The sequence below is a fragment of the Manacus candei genome, unplaced genomic scaffold (genome assembly GCF_025592945.1).
Source record: "Manacus candei isolate 608988 ecotype Guabito, Panama unplaced genomic scaffold, ASM2559294v1 h1tg000115l, whole genome shotgun sequence".
Lineage (NCBI taxonomy): Eukaryota > Metazoa > Chordata > Aves > Passeriformes > Pipridae > Manacus > Manacus candei.
In genome coordinates, this window is record NW_026138163.1 from 530,977 (window position 1) to 547,401 (window position 16,425).

The 16,425-nt window shown below is 50.7% G+C and overlaps 2 protein-coding genes across 2 annotated transcripts; one reads left to right on the forward strand and one right to left on the reverse strand.

Moving 5' to 3' along the window:
• Window positions 1–8,538: 8,538 nt before the first annotated feature.
• LOC127461934 (olfactory receptor 14J1-like) lies at window positions 8,539–9,233 on the forward strand. Its single transcript, XM_051770135.1, has 2 exons — window positions 8,539–9,061; window positions 9,184–9,233. The coding sequence occupies exons 1-2, from the start codon at window positions 8,539–8,541 to the stop codon at window positions 9,231–9,233; spliced, it is 573 nt and encodes a 190-aa protein (XP_051626095.1).
• A 158-nt stretch (window positions 9,234–9,391) lies between these two features.
• On the reverse strand, window positions 9,392–16,152 carry LOC127461935 (olfactory receptor 14J1-like). Its single transcript, XM_051770136.1, has 2 exons — window positions 15,230–16,152; window positions 9,392–9,449 (listed from the first exon to the last, which is right to left on the reverse strand). The coding sequence occupies exons 1-2, from the start codon at window positions 16,150–16,152 to the stop codon at window positions 9,392–9,394; spliced, it is 981 nt and encodes a 326-aa protein (XP_051626096.1).
• Between the last annotated feature and the right edge of the window lie 273 nt (window positions 16,153–16,425).

A 16,425-nucleotide genomic window follows, 5' to 3' on the forward strand; every position in this document is an offset into this window, starting at 1 on the left:
GCGGCCACGGCCCCTGCCCGCCCCCCGCCTGCGCGGGGCATTGTGGGAGTTGTAGTCCCTGCGGCGGGGGAGGATCGGACTTGTTGGGTTTTAGTTTTTCTGTCTTTTTTTTTTTCTCTTTTTCCTTTCTTTCTTTTCTTTCTTTTTTCTTTTTTCCTCTTTTTATTCTCTCTTTTCTCTCTCTTTTTTCTTTTTTTTCTCTTTTTTATTTGTTCTTTCTTTTTTTTCTCATTTTTATCCTGTTTTTTCTCTTCTTTTTTCTCTTTTTTTTTCTCCTTTTTCTCTCTTTTCTCCCTTTTTTTAAATTTTCTTTTTTCTTATTTTTCCCTTTTCCTTTTTTTTTTACATTGTTTTCTATCAGTTGTTTTATTCAAGGACGATTTAAACACATATCAAAACAATCTCCAGGTACATATCCTGCCACAACAGATAATCTGCCATTGTTCCAGGTTCCTGAGAATTTCCCAGATCACAAACACTGAGACACCAAGGGTGGAAGTGAAGCAACTTTATCCTGTCCCTTGCCACAGCCTTCAATCCACACCCAGCCCTGGATTTCTGCAAAGCCGCTGGGCAGGAGCAGGAGATGGAGCTGGTGCTCGGCGGGAGGGGCAACAACAACAAACCCGTGTCTTTGGCACAGGGGAAGGAATTTAGTGCTTGAGGGGTTACATTCCACAGGCTCCCCTGGGGATCAGCTTATGCTTGGACAGTGAGAACAGCAAGAACATTCCTAATAAAAATGCCCGAGGGAAGGGAGCGGAGGGGGAGCAGGGGCAGGAAAAGGAAGCAGAGCGATGGAAGATGGGCTGGGGCGGTCGGGGCTGGGGGAAGGCAGGCTGGACAATGCCTTGTTTGGTCCAGCAGCTGGACCAGCTCCAGGGCAGGTGTCGGGGGAGCCTCTGCCACAGGGACATGGACAAACAGACCCTACAAAAGCTCTCAGAGGGGTTGGGGGCTCTGGGCGGGGCTGCGCTCTCACCTCAAGCCAGGATATCCCAGGGCAGTGGAACAGCAATTCCTGTCAGCTCCCAGCAAAGATTATTGGGGTTTGCACTGGGGAAATACTGACGCTCCAGCTTCCTCTTCTCTTTTTAGAACTTTGAGCTTGCAGTCGGGTAGAGGGGCTGGTGGGGGAGTGGGAAGAGACCCACTGAGGGACACATCGCATCCCTCAGTTAGATGGAGCTAAACCCCTGATCTTGCTTAGGAAGAGCTGCTGATGCTCAGTTTTCTTCTTTCCCTTCTGCTTTAGTGGGATATTACATTTCCCTGCAGTATTTGGGATAGAATGGTATGTCAGCTGGAATGGTTTGGTTCTTATAGAAAGCATGAACGCATTTTAAGGAAGGTATTTTTACATAGGTGAAGCCTCCAAAAAAAACCCAAAAAACCCAAAAAGTAATATAAGTGCAGAATAGAGTAAACTTTGGGGTTTTCTTTTTAATTCTTGGGTAGAAAACCATCCCCGTTAGGGACAGCAATTTATTGCATTGCTGAAAAAAAAAAAACCCAACCAACCAACAAACAAAGAAGTCTGAATTTGTTCTCCTTCAGATTTGTTTTTGATCATAATAATCCTTCTAGTGAAAAGGGCCAATTTACTTTTTCTAGAGGAATATTTTAAGTGTGATTATCACAATATCACAGCTGCTGAAAAGGTCTCAAATAGGACATTGACCTTGAACGTGTTCCTGCGTTTAGGATGTGGTGCTTAACATTCAAGAAACAATAGAACTGCAACTCATTTATTAAGGTATAATCTCAAAATGTTCACTCTTGCTCTGTAAAGACATGCCACAAGGATTGTAAAAAGCTTGCAGTATCCCATGAAGTACATGTGGTATTTTATCAGTGTAAATATAAGATTATATTATATATATTTTTACATATATTATATATATAAATACTTATATTATATATAAGATTTTCAAGATTTCTGCTGGCAGTACTCCATAACTAAAGTAAGTTTTCCCTTTGGTGCTGCACTAGTTTATTATTTAATTGTTACTGACATTCCACCAGTCATATTATTAGCTTCACCAAATGAAAGGGAAATAATCCTGTATTAATTAAAGAGAGCAACTGAATTCCTTCACTCATCTTATCCTTGGCTGTCTGGGACAGTGATGCACTTCAGCTTCCCTACAGAAACTGCCACTAAAAAAGAGCTTGAGGTGATAGTGAGAGATCCATATTGAAGGGTGTGCCTGAATTATCTTTAGGGAGGAGACCTTTTTTGGTGGGTGACAAGCAATGTACCTGTGGCTCTCTTTTTCTTTCTGGGTTCTTTTTCCCTTTCTTTTTGTCAGAGGCTTTGGAAAAGGTGTTTTGTCAAGAGAATAATATTCATTTATAGCCATGTGAACGGTTTCTATCCTATACCAGTGAAGGCAGTCACCTAAATATCCATACCCATGCTTTTGAAAATAAAACAAGGAGAAAATATGGAGTATTTGTTTGAGACCAGATAAACTGAATGTAGTTCAATAACATGGAAAGGCAATTGCTGTTATTGCACAGAGACATTTCTTTGTATGCTGGAGCTGAGGGTAGCAGCAAAAGCTAAAAGCCTTGCTCTGCGTATTTGTGAACACACTGTGGGTAAGTTCAAAGGAGCATTCAGAGATTGTGTTGTGTGAGCCTTTTTCCCTAAGATCAAAACAAGGAGTAATTATTGCTAAATCCAGCAGATGGCTTTTTCTCTTTATTCCCAATCACTGATTAAAGAAACATAACTCAGAAGTGATCTCACTCTGTGCTCCAGTGACATTAACATTAGAACAAGATTGTCACTGTCTACTGGTCTCTTGTGCTCCTCACTGGAAGGCACTTGGTGCACCCCTGGATATCCTGCTAATGAGGTAAAAAACTAACCCTTCTAAAGTTCCAGATTTTCCTCACCTGTTTGGACACAGTTGGACAAACTGGACCAAGTTAGTACTTGAAAGCCACCTACTGGATTTAGCATTAATTATTCTTTGTTTTGATCGTAGAGGAAAAAAGCTCACACAACACAATCTCTGTGGACCCAACAGAGAAAACATCCCCAGGGTCCTGTTAGAGCACAAACTGCAAACAGGGGTGACAGGTCAGAGAATCACAGAATCATCAACATTGGAAGAGACCTTCCAGATCTTCTAGTCCAACTGTCAACCCAGCACCACCAGAATCACCCCTAAACCCCATCCCAAAGCGCTACATCCAGATGCCACCTGAATGCTTCCAGAGACTGCACCACCTCCCTGGGCTACTTGCTCCAATGCCTGAGCACTCTCTCAGGGGAAAAAGGGTTTTTGAATATCTAATATGAACCTTACCCGATGCAATTTAAGGCTGTTTCCTCTCTTCCTGTCACTAAAGGCTTTGCAGAAGAGACTGACCCCCACCCCACTAAAACCTCCTTTCAGGTCATTGCAGAGAGCAATGAGGTCCCCCCTGAGCCTCCCCTTCTCCACACTCAACCAGCCCAGTTCCCTCAGCCGTCCCTCAGCAGACATGTTTTCCAGAGCCTTCCCCAGCTCCGTTCCCTTCTCTGGACACGCTCCAGCCCCTCAAAGGCCTTTTGGCACTGAGGGGTCAGAACTGGACACAGCACTCCAGGTGGGGCCTCCCCAGTGCCCAGCACAGAGGGGCAATCAGTTCTCTGCTCCTGCTGGCCACACTCTTCTCCACAAAGGCCACCATGCCCTTGGCCTTCTTGCCCCCCTGGGCACACTCTGCCTCATATCCAGTCACTGTCAAGCAGCACCCCCAAGTCCCTTCCTGCTGAGCAGCTCTCCAGCCCCTCTGCCCCCAGCCTGGAGCGTTCCAGGGGGTTGTTGGGACCCAAGGGTAGGCCCTGACACTTGGCCTTATTGATCCAGCCTGTCCAGATCCCTCTGCAGAGCCTTCCTGCCCTCCAGCACATCCACACTCACACCCAGATCAGTCAGTCTCCCAAACAGGACAAAGTCTGACCACCAGCAGTCCAGGGTGTCAGTTCTGCTGCCCCCTCCTTCCTCCACCCAGAATGGAAAACTCCATCATTTTGGGGTCTCTGTGCCCGTCGGCTCTGACCACCACATCCCCCACCAGTCACAGAATCATGGAATGGTTTGGGTTGGAAGGGACCTTAAAGAGCATCTCAGTCCAACCCCCTGCCATGGGCAGGGACACCTTCCACTAGACTCAGAGCTCAGAGCCCCATCCAACCTGACCATGAACACTTCCAGGGATGGGGCAGCCAGAACTTCTCTGAGCAACCTGTGCCAGGATCTCACTACCATCCCAGTCCAGAAATTCTTCCTAATATCCCATCTAACCCTTCCCTTTCTCAGTGTGAAGCCATTCCCCTTGTCCTGTCACTCCAGGCCCTTGTCCAAAGTCTCTCTCCATCTTTCTGGTTGGCTCCCTTCAGGCACTGCAAGGCTACAATTAGGTCACCCCAAAGCCTTCTCTTCTCCAGCCTGAACAATCCCAATTCTCTCAGCCTTTCCTCACAGCAGAGCTACTCCATCCCTCTGATACTTTTGATGGTCCCCTCTGGACTCGCTCCAACAGGTCCATGTCCTTCCTGTGCTGGAGCCCAGAGCTGGAGGCAGCTCTGCAGGGGTGACAACATTACAGCCATGTGTGTTCCAGCAAGGACACTGTGGAACCTCCTGGAGTAAAGGGGCCACTGTGACACTGTAGGGCCTTCTGGAGCCAAAGGAACCCTGGGACACTGGGCAATCTCATGGAATCAAGGGAGCATTGTGACGCTCCAGGGCCTCATGAAATCAAAGGAATTCTGGGACACTGTGGAACCTCATGGAATTAAGGGTTCATTGTGCCATGAAGGACCTCATGGAACCAAGGGAGCCCTGAGACATTTCAGGACCTCATAGAATCAAGAGACCATTGTGACACTGACGAACCTCGTGCACCCAAAAGCTACTGTGACACTGCAGGGCCTCATGGAACCAAAGGATTCCTGGGACACTGTGGAAGCTCATGGAACCAAGGGGCCACTGTGATATGTGGAGCCTCCTAGAACCAAAGGAGTCCTGAGACACTTTGCAAACTCATGGAATCAAGGGTCCATTATCACACTGCAGAGTTTTAGGAAGCCAAATGGACCCTGTGACTGTGTGGAACCTCATGGAATCCAGTGGCCATTCCCACACTGTAAAACCTCATGGATACTCTCAGGTTCCCATTACGAAAAGATGCCTCTGCCCAAATTCAGCTGCAAAGGAGACCATGGGCCAAAGTCAGCAGTCCAGGTTTGATTTAACAGTAAATAGGAGGGAGAGAGAGAGAAAGAAATGGAAAGAGAGAGAAGAAGGGGGTGGTGGGAAGCCAGTGAGAGAGAGGCAGAGATGAAGTAAATGTATCACACCATGTAGATCCCTGAGGCTCCCGCCGGTCCTTCTTCCCCCTGCTCTGCTCGGTGGAGGGTCCCCAAGTTGTGCTTCTGGGCTATCACTTTTATACAGCCCAAGCCCCGGGTATTCAGGGGGGTAGATGCTGTTCCCACAGCTTGGGCTGGCACATCTACAAGGACTTGCTTCCTTTCCCACAGCTTGCCACGGTGGGAGTTTTACCCGGTGTGCTTCCAGTCTGCAGGTGGGAATCTTTGTCTGGATGGGTTCCCCAGACCTGCCTTACCAGCCCTGGCTTCCTGTTGGGGCTGTCTGCTCTTTCCCACACTCTGCACAGTGCAATTCTGGCCTGGGGGCTACTTCCAAAGCTTCACCTCCCTTTAGGCCTTGGAATTAAAGGCCTTCCTGTTTGCCACCAGTGCTTATGTGTTGTGGTGCCTTATGGGATTTTCCTGCTTTGACAGTGTTTTGAGACAGTTCATTGTGCCCTTCAAGTCCTTCCATGTGCACACACACACCACTCTCCCCAGTGTCTGGCCCTCCAAAGAACACAAGCCCTGATGATTTGTAGCTCCCACTCCAGTGGTTGGCACTTGGACCTCCCTCCATACCCAGAGCTCAGAGCTCCCTTGTCCCAGAAAGTTTAAAGAGATTGTGCCTCATTCTGCCAAGACAACCCTTGGAAAAAAGTGTCCCTATGTGTTTCCTGGGATAAGAGCACTCTATTGTCATCTTCCAAAACCTTGGAGAGGTCCCAGAGATCTCCCAGGAAGGAATTTGGGTCTTCAAGCACATGACCCATATATAGAGGCTGAGGACTCAGGGGTCAGGGGTGTGAAGACTGAGGACAGTGGAGGAGCAGCCTGAGAGGTCTGGAAGGGGGGTGTCAGAGCTGGTGGAGCTTTTCTTCCTGTCAGAAAACAGCCTAAGAAAGAACTAGTGCCACCAAGGACATCTGGGGTGGCCTAGACTGGTGACAAGAAATAAGAACTTTCCCTCCAAGGTCAATATTGTGGTGCAATATGTCACAAAGAAGGAGTCTGGATGAGCCCAAGGCTTTGTGTGTGCAGGAAGAGCCAGGGAGGACGCAGAGATGTCAGTGCAGGAAGGTGCCAGCCAGGTGGGGCAGCCGGGGGGATGACGACAGCCTGCAGGGAAAGGGGCAGGGCATGGACACCGTAGGACAGCCTGGGCTGGAGAGGAGACAGGGATGGGGAGAAGCTGAAAGGCCCTGACACAGCCACCTTCTGCAGGCCTTTGGCCAGGGCTGCTGTCTGTGCCCCTGATGCCAGGAAGAGGGGAGTGGCCCTTGCAGCCCTGGGGCCTCATGGCCTCCTTGTCCCTGCTCAGCAGCCTGGCAGGTGCCACCCCATGGTCCTGCCCTTGGCATTGCACATCCCACATCCCAGTGCCCCAGGAAGAGCCCTGAGGAATGAGGCAGGGACAGGATCTGCCTTCCCAGGGGTGGGGGTCAGGGCTTGTCCCGTTTGATTAAGAAAACAAGTCAAGGTTTATTTAGCATCAGAGCCACCTTTCCCTTGCTTGTCCATCCTTGTCATCACTGTCTGCAGTTTTCTGCTCTAACTGGAATCTAGGGACACCTTCCCAGTTGTGTCCCTCATTGAGACTCATTAGCACTACAAGAAACTTTAGTGTTTCAATCTCATTTTGACTTCTTGAGAAGTTGTTTGAACTTCCTCTCAGGGACTGAGTCTCATGTAAACAACCTTAGTGTCCCCTGAGGGTCATGAAATGCCTGGGGCTGTTGCTGTGCTGCTGAGCTGGGCCGGGCTCCTGGTACACCGGGAACTCCTGGCAAGCAAGAAGAGCTTCAAAGAGACACCTCTGCTGGTGAGCAGCTCCTCTGCACAGCCCAGCAGGGCTGAGGGCACTGCCTGCAGCACCCAGGGCACAGGAGAGAAGGCAGAGAGATGAGAGGCAGCCTGGGCTGGGAGGTGACTGAGCTCTCACTACAGGAGAAACCTTTCCAGGATTTGAAGGAAAAATTCTCTGGCTGTAGGAAAGTTCAGCTTCTCTTCCTGAAGGCATCTCCTAAAGCTGGCACATCCCACAGCTTCCAGGATATTTCAGCAGGACTCTCCCAGTTGCTGCAGTGCAGAAGAAGTGGCTAAACTCCTCAGTGCTAAATCCATGGAAATGCTCTGGGCAGCTGCAAGGAGCATTTTGTGTCTCACTCTGGGAGGGGAGAGATGAAAAGTTGAGGAGTGTGTCAGTCTGTTCTTTGGACATGGATTCCTGGATGTCTGTACAGTTTCTCTGTAGGGGAACAGTTGCGTGTGATGCTCCTCCAGCTCCAAGCTGCCAGCACGGGCAGCTGAGCCCAGGACTGATGGGCAGAGCAGCTCCTCTCTCTGCACTAAGGGACCGTCCCTGTGCCCCTCAGAACCCACAAGACTTGACCTGCAGTGCAATAGAAATGTCAGGGATTTCAAACCTCCACAACCACTCCTAACTGTGGCACGTGCAAGTGGGTGAACAAATTCCCTCAGCTCAGTCCTTCATTTGGGCAAATTGCAAACAGCAAAGCTGAGAAGCTCTTTGATGTATCACGAACACATTTGATTTGAGATCACCCTGCATTCCAAGTTTTCTCTTCCAGCTGAGTAAGGAGTCCTTGGGAGCCCATCACAGTTCCTGCTTCCAGTGGTCCCCTCAGCCAGCAAAAGCCAGAGCTCAGGGGAGGGAGCTGCTGGGAGGTCTGAGTGAGGAGAGAGAGCCTGAGAGTGGGGTGGCTGTGAGACGTGTAATGTTTGGCTGCAGAAGCCTGGTCTAACTCAGCAGTGACTTTTCCTCCTCAACAGATCAAAATACCCTGGGAAAGGTACAAATGTCCAACAGCAGCTCCCTCACCCAGTTCCTCCTCCTGGCATTTGCAGACAGGCGGGAGCTGCAGCTCCTGCACTTCTGGCTCTTCCTGGCCATCTCCCTGGCTGCCCTCCTGGCCAACGGCCTCATCCTCAGCGCCGTAGCCTGTGACCACCACCTGCACACCCCCATGGGCTTCTTCCTGCTCAACCTCTCCCTCACAGACCTGGGCTGCATCTGCACCACTGTCCCCAAAGCCATGCACAATTCCCTCTGGGACACCACAACCATCACATACATGGGATGTGCTGCACAGGCCTTTCTGCTTGTCTTCTTCATTGGAACAGAGTTTTCCCTCCTCACCATCATGTGCTACGACCGCTACGTTGCCATCTGCAAACCCCTGCACTACGGGACCCTCCTGGGCAGCAGAGCTTGTGCCCACATGGCAGCAGCTGCCTGGGCCACTGGCTTTCTCTATTCTCTGCTGCACACAGCCAATACATTTTCCCTGCCCCTGTGCCAGGGCAATGCCCTGGGCCAGTTCTTCTGTGAAATCCCACACATCCTCAAGCTCTCCTGCTCACACTCAGGCTACCTCAGGGAACTTGGGCTCATTGTGGTTATTGCCTGTTTAATGTTTGGTTGTTTCATTTTCATTGTTTTCTCCTATGTGCAGATCTTCAGGGCTGTGCTGAGGATCCCCTCTCAGCAGGGACGGCACAAAGCCTTTTCCACGTGCCTCCCTCACCTGGTCGTGCTCTCTATTGTTATCAGCACCGCAGTATTTGCCTACCTGAAGCCCCCCTCCATCTCCTCCCCATCCCTGGATCTGGCCCTCTCAGTTCTGTACTCAGTGGTGCCTCCAACACTGAACCCCTTCATCTACAGCCTCAGGAATCAGGAGCTCAAGGATGCCCTGAGAAAAATGATGGCTGGATGCTTTTCAGGAGCAATAAAGTGCCAGGTTTCTCGTGCATAGCATTCACAATGAGATTCGTTAATGGCCCAGCCTTCCTGCTCAGGTTTTTCGTGGAGGTCATCAGATTGTTCTTGCAATAACTTTCTGTGCAATGAAATATTATTATGCATCTGCCTTCTAATTTAGTGTCTGTCCATTGAATTTGACCCAGCGATGTAAAAATGATGAATTGTGCTCTCTGAGTCTTTAAACGAAATAAAGGACCCTGCAGTGCCTTCTTTGTCCAAGACCCTTCTTCTTAGCTGTTCCTAAAGGACAGCATATTGCAGGACAGGGGGTATTTGCAAACAGCAAGGGGACAATAATCCCAGCCCAGCAGCACTGCCAGGGAGCAGCAGTGCTTGGTCTTTGCAGAGCTGCTCTCTTGCCACTTCCACACTGTCCTCCTGAGCCCCTTTCTCGCTGTAAGGCCTGAGTGCTCTCTGAGCACAGTCCTGTGGGCTGGAAGCCCTTGGAGCACAGGCAGGGACAGGCCCTGGGAACTTGTGAAGCAGAGCTGGGTTCCCTTCCAGCATCTCCAGGATGCTGTGGGATCTTCTGAGGCCACTGCATGGACTGGGTCACTTCTTCTGTGACCTTGCTCCAGGGCTGGAACTCTCCTGCAGTGACCACATGACACTCCCACTCTCTGCTTTCCAGGTTCCATTTTCAGATCCAGTCTTCCCCTCCTGTTCACAGGGACATCCTGGGAGTGCTTCAGAGCTGCCATCCTGGGGCAGCTCCTGCCCAGCGTGGGCAGGCACAAGGCCTCTCCAGCTGCTCCTCTCCCCTCCCCAGTGCCACTGTTTTCTGCAGTCTCCTCCTCCTTGCCCAGCACAGCCCTCCTGGCACAGTTGGACACAGCCCTTGTTCTACCCCCTCCTCAGGCACCTGCCCAACTCTCTCAGCTCCAGCCTGATGGCCACAAACCTTCAGGGCAGGGAGGCACCGGGCAAAATGCTGAGGACACCCATGGACTGCAGGGAGAGACCATTGGAGTGGTGGGTCTGTAGGGAGAAATCACTGCTGCCTCCCTTCTGAATCACCCTCAGGACCTGGACAAGCCTGGATTTTCTCTTGTTTCCATGAAGCCCTGCAGTGTCAAAATGGCTCCCAATTCCATGAGGCTGCACAGTGTCCCTGGGTTCCTTTGGCTCCATAATGCTCTGTGGCCCCTTGAGTCCATGATGTGTCCTCAGTGTCAGAATGACCCCTTGATTCCATGAAGTTGTACAGTGTCCCTAGGTTCCATTTTTCCACGCGGTTCCCCATTGTCACAATGGCCCCTTGATTCCATGAGGTTGCACAGAGTCATCACAGCGCTGACCCCACCGAGATGAAAGTTTGGGGAGGATTAGGAGGAACTGAGACCAAAAGGATTGGATATTTGGGGAAGGAAAGATGGGCTTGGCCAAGAGAGAGGAAAGATTTTGATGAAGTAAAAACAGGTTCAGGGAATGCTGAGGGTGCTGAAACAATTACTGGGCAAACATTCCTGAGAGACCTTTACCTTATTTGTAACCTCAAGCCCCAACATGACCTAAAAGTGCTGCCCCTCCCATGGAAAGGAATCCACTGCTCTAATCCCAACCTCAACCGGACCTCGAAGGCAAAGCCCAAACCCAGAAGTCCAAACTCCAATGCCCATCCCATTCCCAAACCTGTATTACCAGTATGAAAAGCCAAGCTTTAATCCTAATCCAGACCAAAAAGCTCTTCCCCTTGTCATGAACCAGACACTGCCAGTAGAACAACAAACCTCCCAAAGTTCTCCCTAATCCCCACCCTGAGCTCTAAACCCCAAGCCCTGACCATTCAGCACCCCCACAGCCCTTGGGAGCAGGGCAAGGACCTGGAGGGCCCAGAGCAGGCCCAGGGGGTTGGCAGAGGAATGGGAGGTGACCTGGATCTGCTCAGCTCTGCAGTGACCCCCAGGAGAAGGGCCTGGGCTCTGGGAGGGATGTCCTGTGGCACAGGGGCTCAGGATCCAAGTTCAGAAGGCCAAGTGCACATGGCAACAGCCAGAGCTGGTGCAGAGACATCAGGGAGGGTCTAGAAATGCTGCTGGGAGGGGGTGGGAAAGCAGGAGGGGTGTGTGCAGCCTGCAAGGCCAGAGCAGCAGCAGGGCCAGGGCAGGACAGCCTGCAGGAGAGATGGCCAAGGGCTCTGGCAGGGCTGCAAGGCCCAAAGGCACCCAGGCCTTTGTCCCCTTGCCTCTGGCAGCTGCCTCTGCCACTCAGGACACCACAAGCAACTTTCCTGGCAGCTTCTGCACTTGGGTTCTGCCTCGCCCCTCCCTCAGGAGCCTGGCAGGGGTTGCCCAGTTTTGGGCCTTTGTTGTTCCTCCCCTCCCATCCCAGTGCCCCCCAAACAGCCCTGAGCCAGCCGGGAGGGACAGGATCTGCTGGGCCAGGGCCTGGGGCTCAGGCCTTGGCCTTTGTGCTCCACAAAACCAAGGCAGGCTTTGCTCAGCATTGCAGGGGCCTGCCCAGAGCCTTTGTCTGCCTGCACTCCTGGCCTCCAAGGAGCTGCTCCAAGGAGTCCCTGGGGAGGCTTTGGCAGTGCCTGCCCTCAGTGGGGCCCAGCAATGCTTCAAGGCACTTGCACTTTGGCTTCTGACTTCTTCAGCAGCTGCTTCAATCTTCTCTCAGTACCTCAGGATCATGGGCTGGGCTGCAAACACACTGTGGGGCTCATTAAAATGCAGAAATCCCTCAAGATCTCTTTGTCTTCCTTTAATTGTCTTCAAGGCAATTTCAAAACAAGTCTTCAAAGTTTGTACTTTTTTTTTTTTAATTCAAGGATGGATATTTTTTAGTTCAGAGAAGAGGTGATAGAGTTGTTCAAGTGATCTTGATGCTGAGTGTCTCCTCAGGAGATCCACACTGACCCTGGATGATCAACCTTGCCCCTCACCCCCCAGCCTCACCAGTTCTGACATGGCCCATCTTGGACTGACAGCTGATGCAACTCCAAACACACTGTGGGACCCATTAAAACACCGAAAAACAATTTCTTTCTCTTCCTTTAATTGTCTTCATGTCTTTAAGACATCAACAACAAATTGGAGTTGTTTTGTAGTTTAGCTAAAGAGGAAGATTTTAAAGTGGAAGTCATGAAAAATATATATATTTTTATGAAAGGGAATGATTTACACAGAGCCTTGGGATGCAAGAAGGTCAGGGTGAAAAGGATTTAGACACAAAGATAAGGGGGCAAAAGAGTTTTGAAGCACTTAATCATTGACCAAGTGAGCAGTTTTCAAGTGATTCAATAGCATTTGCCACAATTTTAACAGTGACTGAATTACAGATTCACAATAACAACATTCTCACCACAGTCAATTCACACCCACACCCAGGCAGAGATGTGTGCACACATCAAGAGCTGGGTGTGGAAAGGTCCCTCTCCCAAATTCTCCTGGTTGTCAGGGAAACACTGCCACAAATCCCTTTGTGTTTCCCAACAGACAAGGGTCACAGCTGGAGGAGTGTTTGTGGAGGGGGATCAGAATTGTCCTGGGCATCAGGGAGGGTCTTTGGAGTGTTGCAAACTGGAGGGTTCCCGAGCTGGGAGAGGCTGCCAGAGGTGTCTCACTGAGAGGGAGGTGCTGGGGAGCTGCCAGGGCCTCCCTCAGCCCCACCGCTGGTTGTGGGCTCCCAAGGGGACTGACTTTAGTTATCTGCTGAATTTCCATCCTGGTGTCAGGAATGACTGGAGTTACCAAAATATTTGGGAATTGTATCCAAACTGTTCCATTTGGGTTCTGACTCAGTCAGGGAATGTTCCAAGGTTTTCAGGGGATGACTGATTATCCTGTGTTCCCCAGCTCTTACACCCATCCCAGTCAGCTGGATGGTTTATTGACAATGTGTCCCGAGGGGCGGCACCTCCGATGCCATAGAAACCCCTCCCCTGGATTAGGAAACCTTTGGAATTCAGGAGCTGTTCCAGTGGAGCATGAACATGAACAGCAGTTTTCCCAAAGCCCAGCCCCAAGCAGAACAAAGCCAGGCCCCATCAGTGTCAGAGCAAAGGTCCCCCATGGCTGTGTCCCTGTGGCCGCTGAGGCGGCAGCGCAGGCCCGAGGCGGTGCCGGGTCCCGGTGCAGCCGGGGCAGAGCGGCGGCTGCGCGAGCGGCAACCCCGGCGGTGAGTGCGGCAGCCCCGTGGGAGCGGCGGCTCCGGGCACAGACGCCGGCGGCAGCCGCTGTGGCTCCTGGAACCCAGTGGCCATTGGGACACTGCAGGGCCTGCTGGAATCCAGGGGCCGCTGGGACACTGGGGAGCCTCTTGGAGCCAAGGGAACCCTGGGATGTTTTGGAACATCCTGGAATCAAGGAGCCATTGTGACACTGCAGGGCCTTGAGGAACCAAAGGATTCAGGAGACACGGTGGAACCTCAAGGAATCAATGGTCCATTATAACACTGATAGGCCTCATGGAACCAAGGGAACCCTGAGAGTTTTTGCAACCTCATGGAATCAAAGGGTCATTTCTGGCAGGATGCTCTGCTCTGATAATATCTAAACAATGGTCAGAGAATGCAAACAGTGCAAGCTCTCTGTAGTCAGTTACTGCTGGTGTCAAAAAGCTGTTTTTAGTGTTGCATTATGCTAAACCCAAAATGCTTCATGAAACTTCAGACACACATCCTGCTTTCTGAAGCAGGATTTGACAGAGAAGCTGCTCCCTGGCCTGCAAATATGTCTGGCAGTCAAACCCTTGATAACTCTAAAAGCCCTGTCCAACTGTCATGTGTCAGATTCTTCCACAGACTTCCTTGGAGTGTGTGGAACTTCTGCCATGAAGCAGGGACAGCTCTTCATGATCAGTCCCGAGGGGTTAGGTGGAAGAAAAAGAATTACCCTATGTCGTTGTGTGATGAGTTACTTCAATGTCTGCTTCAGGATTGTTTCTTTTTGCCGGCTTTGATTCAATTGCTTTAATAGAATGACTTTGATAGACTGCACTGTCCTATCTTACACTATACTGCTAGGAGTTTTTGGTTTTTATACTGTGCAGTAAATAATTCTCTTTAAGGTCTTTCATCTGTTCACTTGTCTGATCAATTTTCTGTTCAACATAATAAATAGTTCATTTTATAGAAATATTTCTAATTTGCGATCACTAAAACCTGCAAGACAAAATGATTGAATCACACCTCTATAATTCCTTCAATCTAAACCAAAATCTGAGCCTGAGATTGGATCCAGTCACCCCCAGGCTCCTTTCTGAGAAGGAATTTAGAAAGCAAGGGGGTCCTTTCTGCACCTCGTAGCTCAACGAGACGGCTTCTGCCATCAACTTTGTCTAAGCCTTCCACCCCCCCAGCCCCAAGCCGTGACACATGGGCATGTCTTGTCCATGCAGTGCAAACATGGACTCCTGAGCTGGTCATTTGATGTCCCTCCTTGGAGGGAAGAACAAGCCCAATGGCCTGGGGTGAGAGGCCAGTGCTGGGAGCGGCGCTGGCTGTGCCAGGGCACTGCTGGGTGCCCCCACCCTGAGCACTCCCACCCTTGTGCTGGTCACTGCTGTTTTCCTCTGCAGGGCGTTGTGTTGGGCACATCCTGGAGAGCAAAGTGGAAAGCAGATGGAAGCTTTGAGGCCCTGGCCTGAGGAGATGCCCCTGCAGGATGGCAGTGCTGCTGCAGAGGTCAGCTCTGTGCCAGCAGTGCCCGTGGCTGTCCCTGCCTGCAGTCCCTGGACAGTCCTGTAGCAGGACTGGCACCGACTGCCAGAGCACTGAGGCCTCCAACAACACAGGGCTCTGCAGGACAGTGTGGAAGGGAAGGGAGAGGAGGCCGGGCAGGAGAAGCACACAGTGAGTAAAATTCCCAATTTGTACAGCCTGTGGGTAAGGCTAGAAAGGCAAACACTGAATTGAAAATGGTGTTTATATCTATATAAATAGATATATATATCTTTATATATATAAAGATTTTTTGGTGTGAACAAATTCTCACAAAAATAACAGCCCTACCAGGAGTAAAAAACAAAGAAGATATGGTGGGCCTTTAATGAAGTACATAAAAGGATTGGCCTTTAATGAGGTACATAACATGCAGAAGAAGGAGAGTTTATTGCTTCTGAAAAACACCCAGTTATCAGTTTTCGTCAGGGCATCCTTGAGCTCCTGATTCCTGAGGCTGTAGATGAGGGGGTTCAGTGTTGGAGACACCACTGAGTACATGAGTGATACAATAAGATCCAGGGACGGGGAGGAGATGGAGGGGGGCTTCAGGTGGGCAAAGAATAAGGTGCTGATAAACAGGGAGACCACAGCCAGGTGAGGGAGGCACGTGGAAAAGGCTTTGTGCCGTCCCTGCTGAGAGGGGATCCTCAGCACAGCCCTGAAGATCTGCACATAGGAGAAAACAAAGAAAACGAAACCACCAAATATTAGACAGGCACTAAACACAATAAGCCCAAGTTCCCTGAGGTAGCCTGAGTGTGAGCAGGAGAGCTTGAGGATGTGTGGGATTTCACAGAAGAACTGGCCCAGGGCATTGCCCTGGCACAGGGGCAGGGAAAATGTATTGGCTGTGTGCAGCAGAGTAGTGAGAAACCCAGTGGCCCAGGCAGCTGCTGCCATGTGGGCACAAGCTCTGCTGCCCAGGAGGGTCCCGTAGTGCAGGGGTTTGCAGATGGCAACGTAGCGGTCGTAGCACATGATGGTGAGGAGGGAAAACTCTGTTGAGATGAAGAAGGCAAAGAAAAAGAGCTGTGCAGCACAACCCATGTAGGAGATGGTTGTGGTGTCCCAGAGGGAATTGTGCATGGCTTTGGGGACAGTGGTGCAGATGCAGCCCAGGTCTGTGAGGGAGAGGTTGAGCAGGAAGAAGTACATGGGGGTGTGCAGGTGGTGGTCACAGGCTACGGCGCTGAGGATGAGGCCGTTGGCCAGGAGGGCAGCCAGGGAGATGGCCAGGAAGAGCCAGAAGTGCAGGAGCTGCAGCTCCCGCCTGTCTGCCAATGCCAGGAGGAGGAACTGGGACATGGAGCTGCTGTTGGACATTTGCTGCCTCTGGTTATTGTTTTCTGTTGAGGTAAAAAAGGCAGAACTAAATTAGGCCAGACTCAATCAGCAAAACATCTTGCATGTCTCATAGCAATTCAACATTCAGGGCCTCTTTTCAGGAAGATCTCTCTGCATCCCTCTCCCTGAGCTCTGGGGTTTGCTGGCTGAAGGGGGCAGCTCCCAGATACAGCTGCCCAGGGCATTTCCATGGATTTAGCACTGAGGAGTTTTCTCCATGGGGATCCTGTGCAGCACAGAGATCCTATGGCA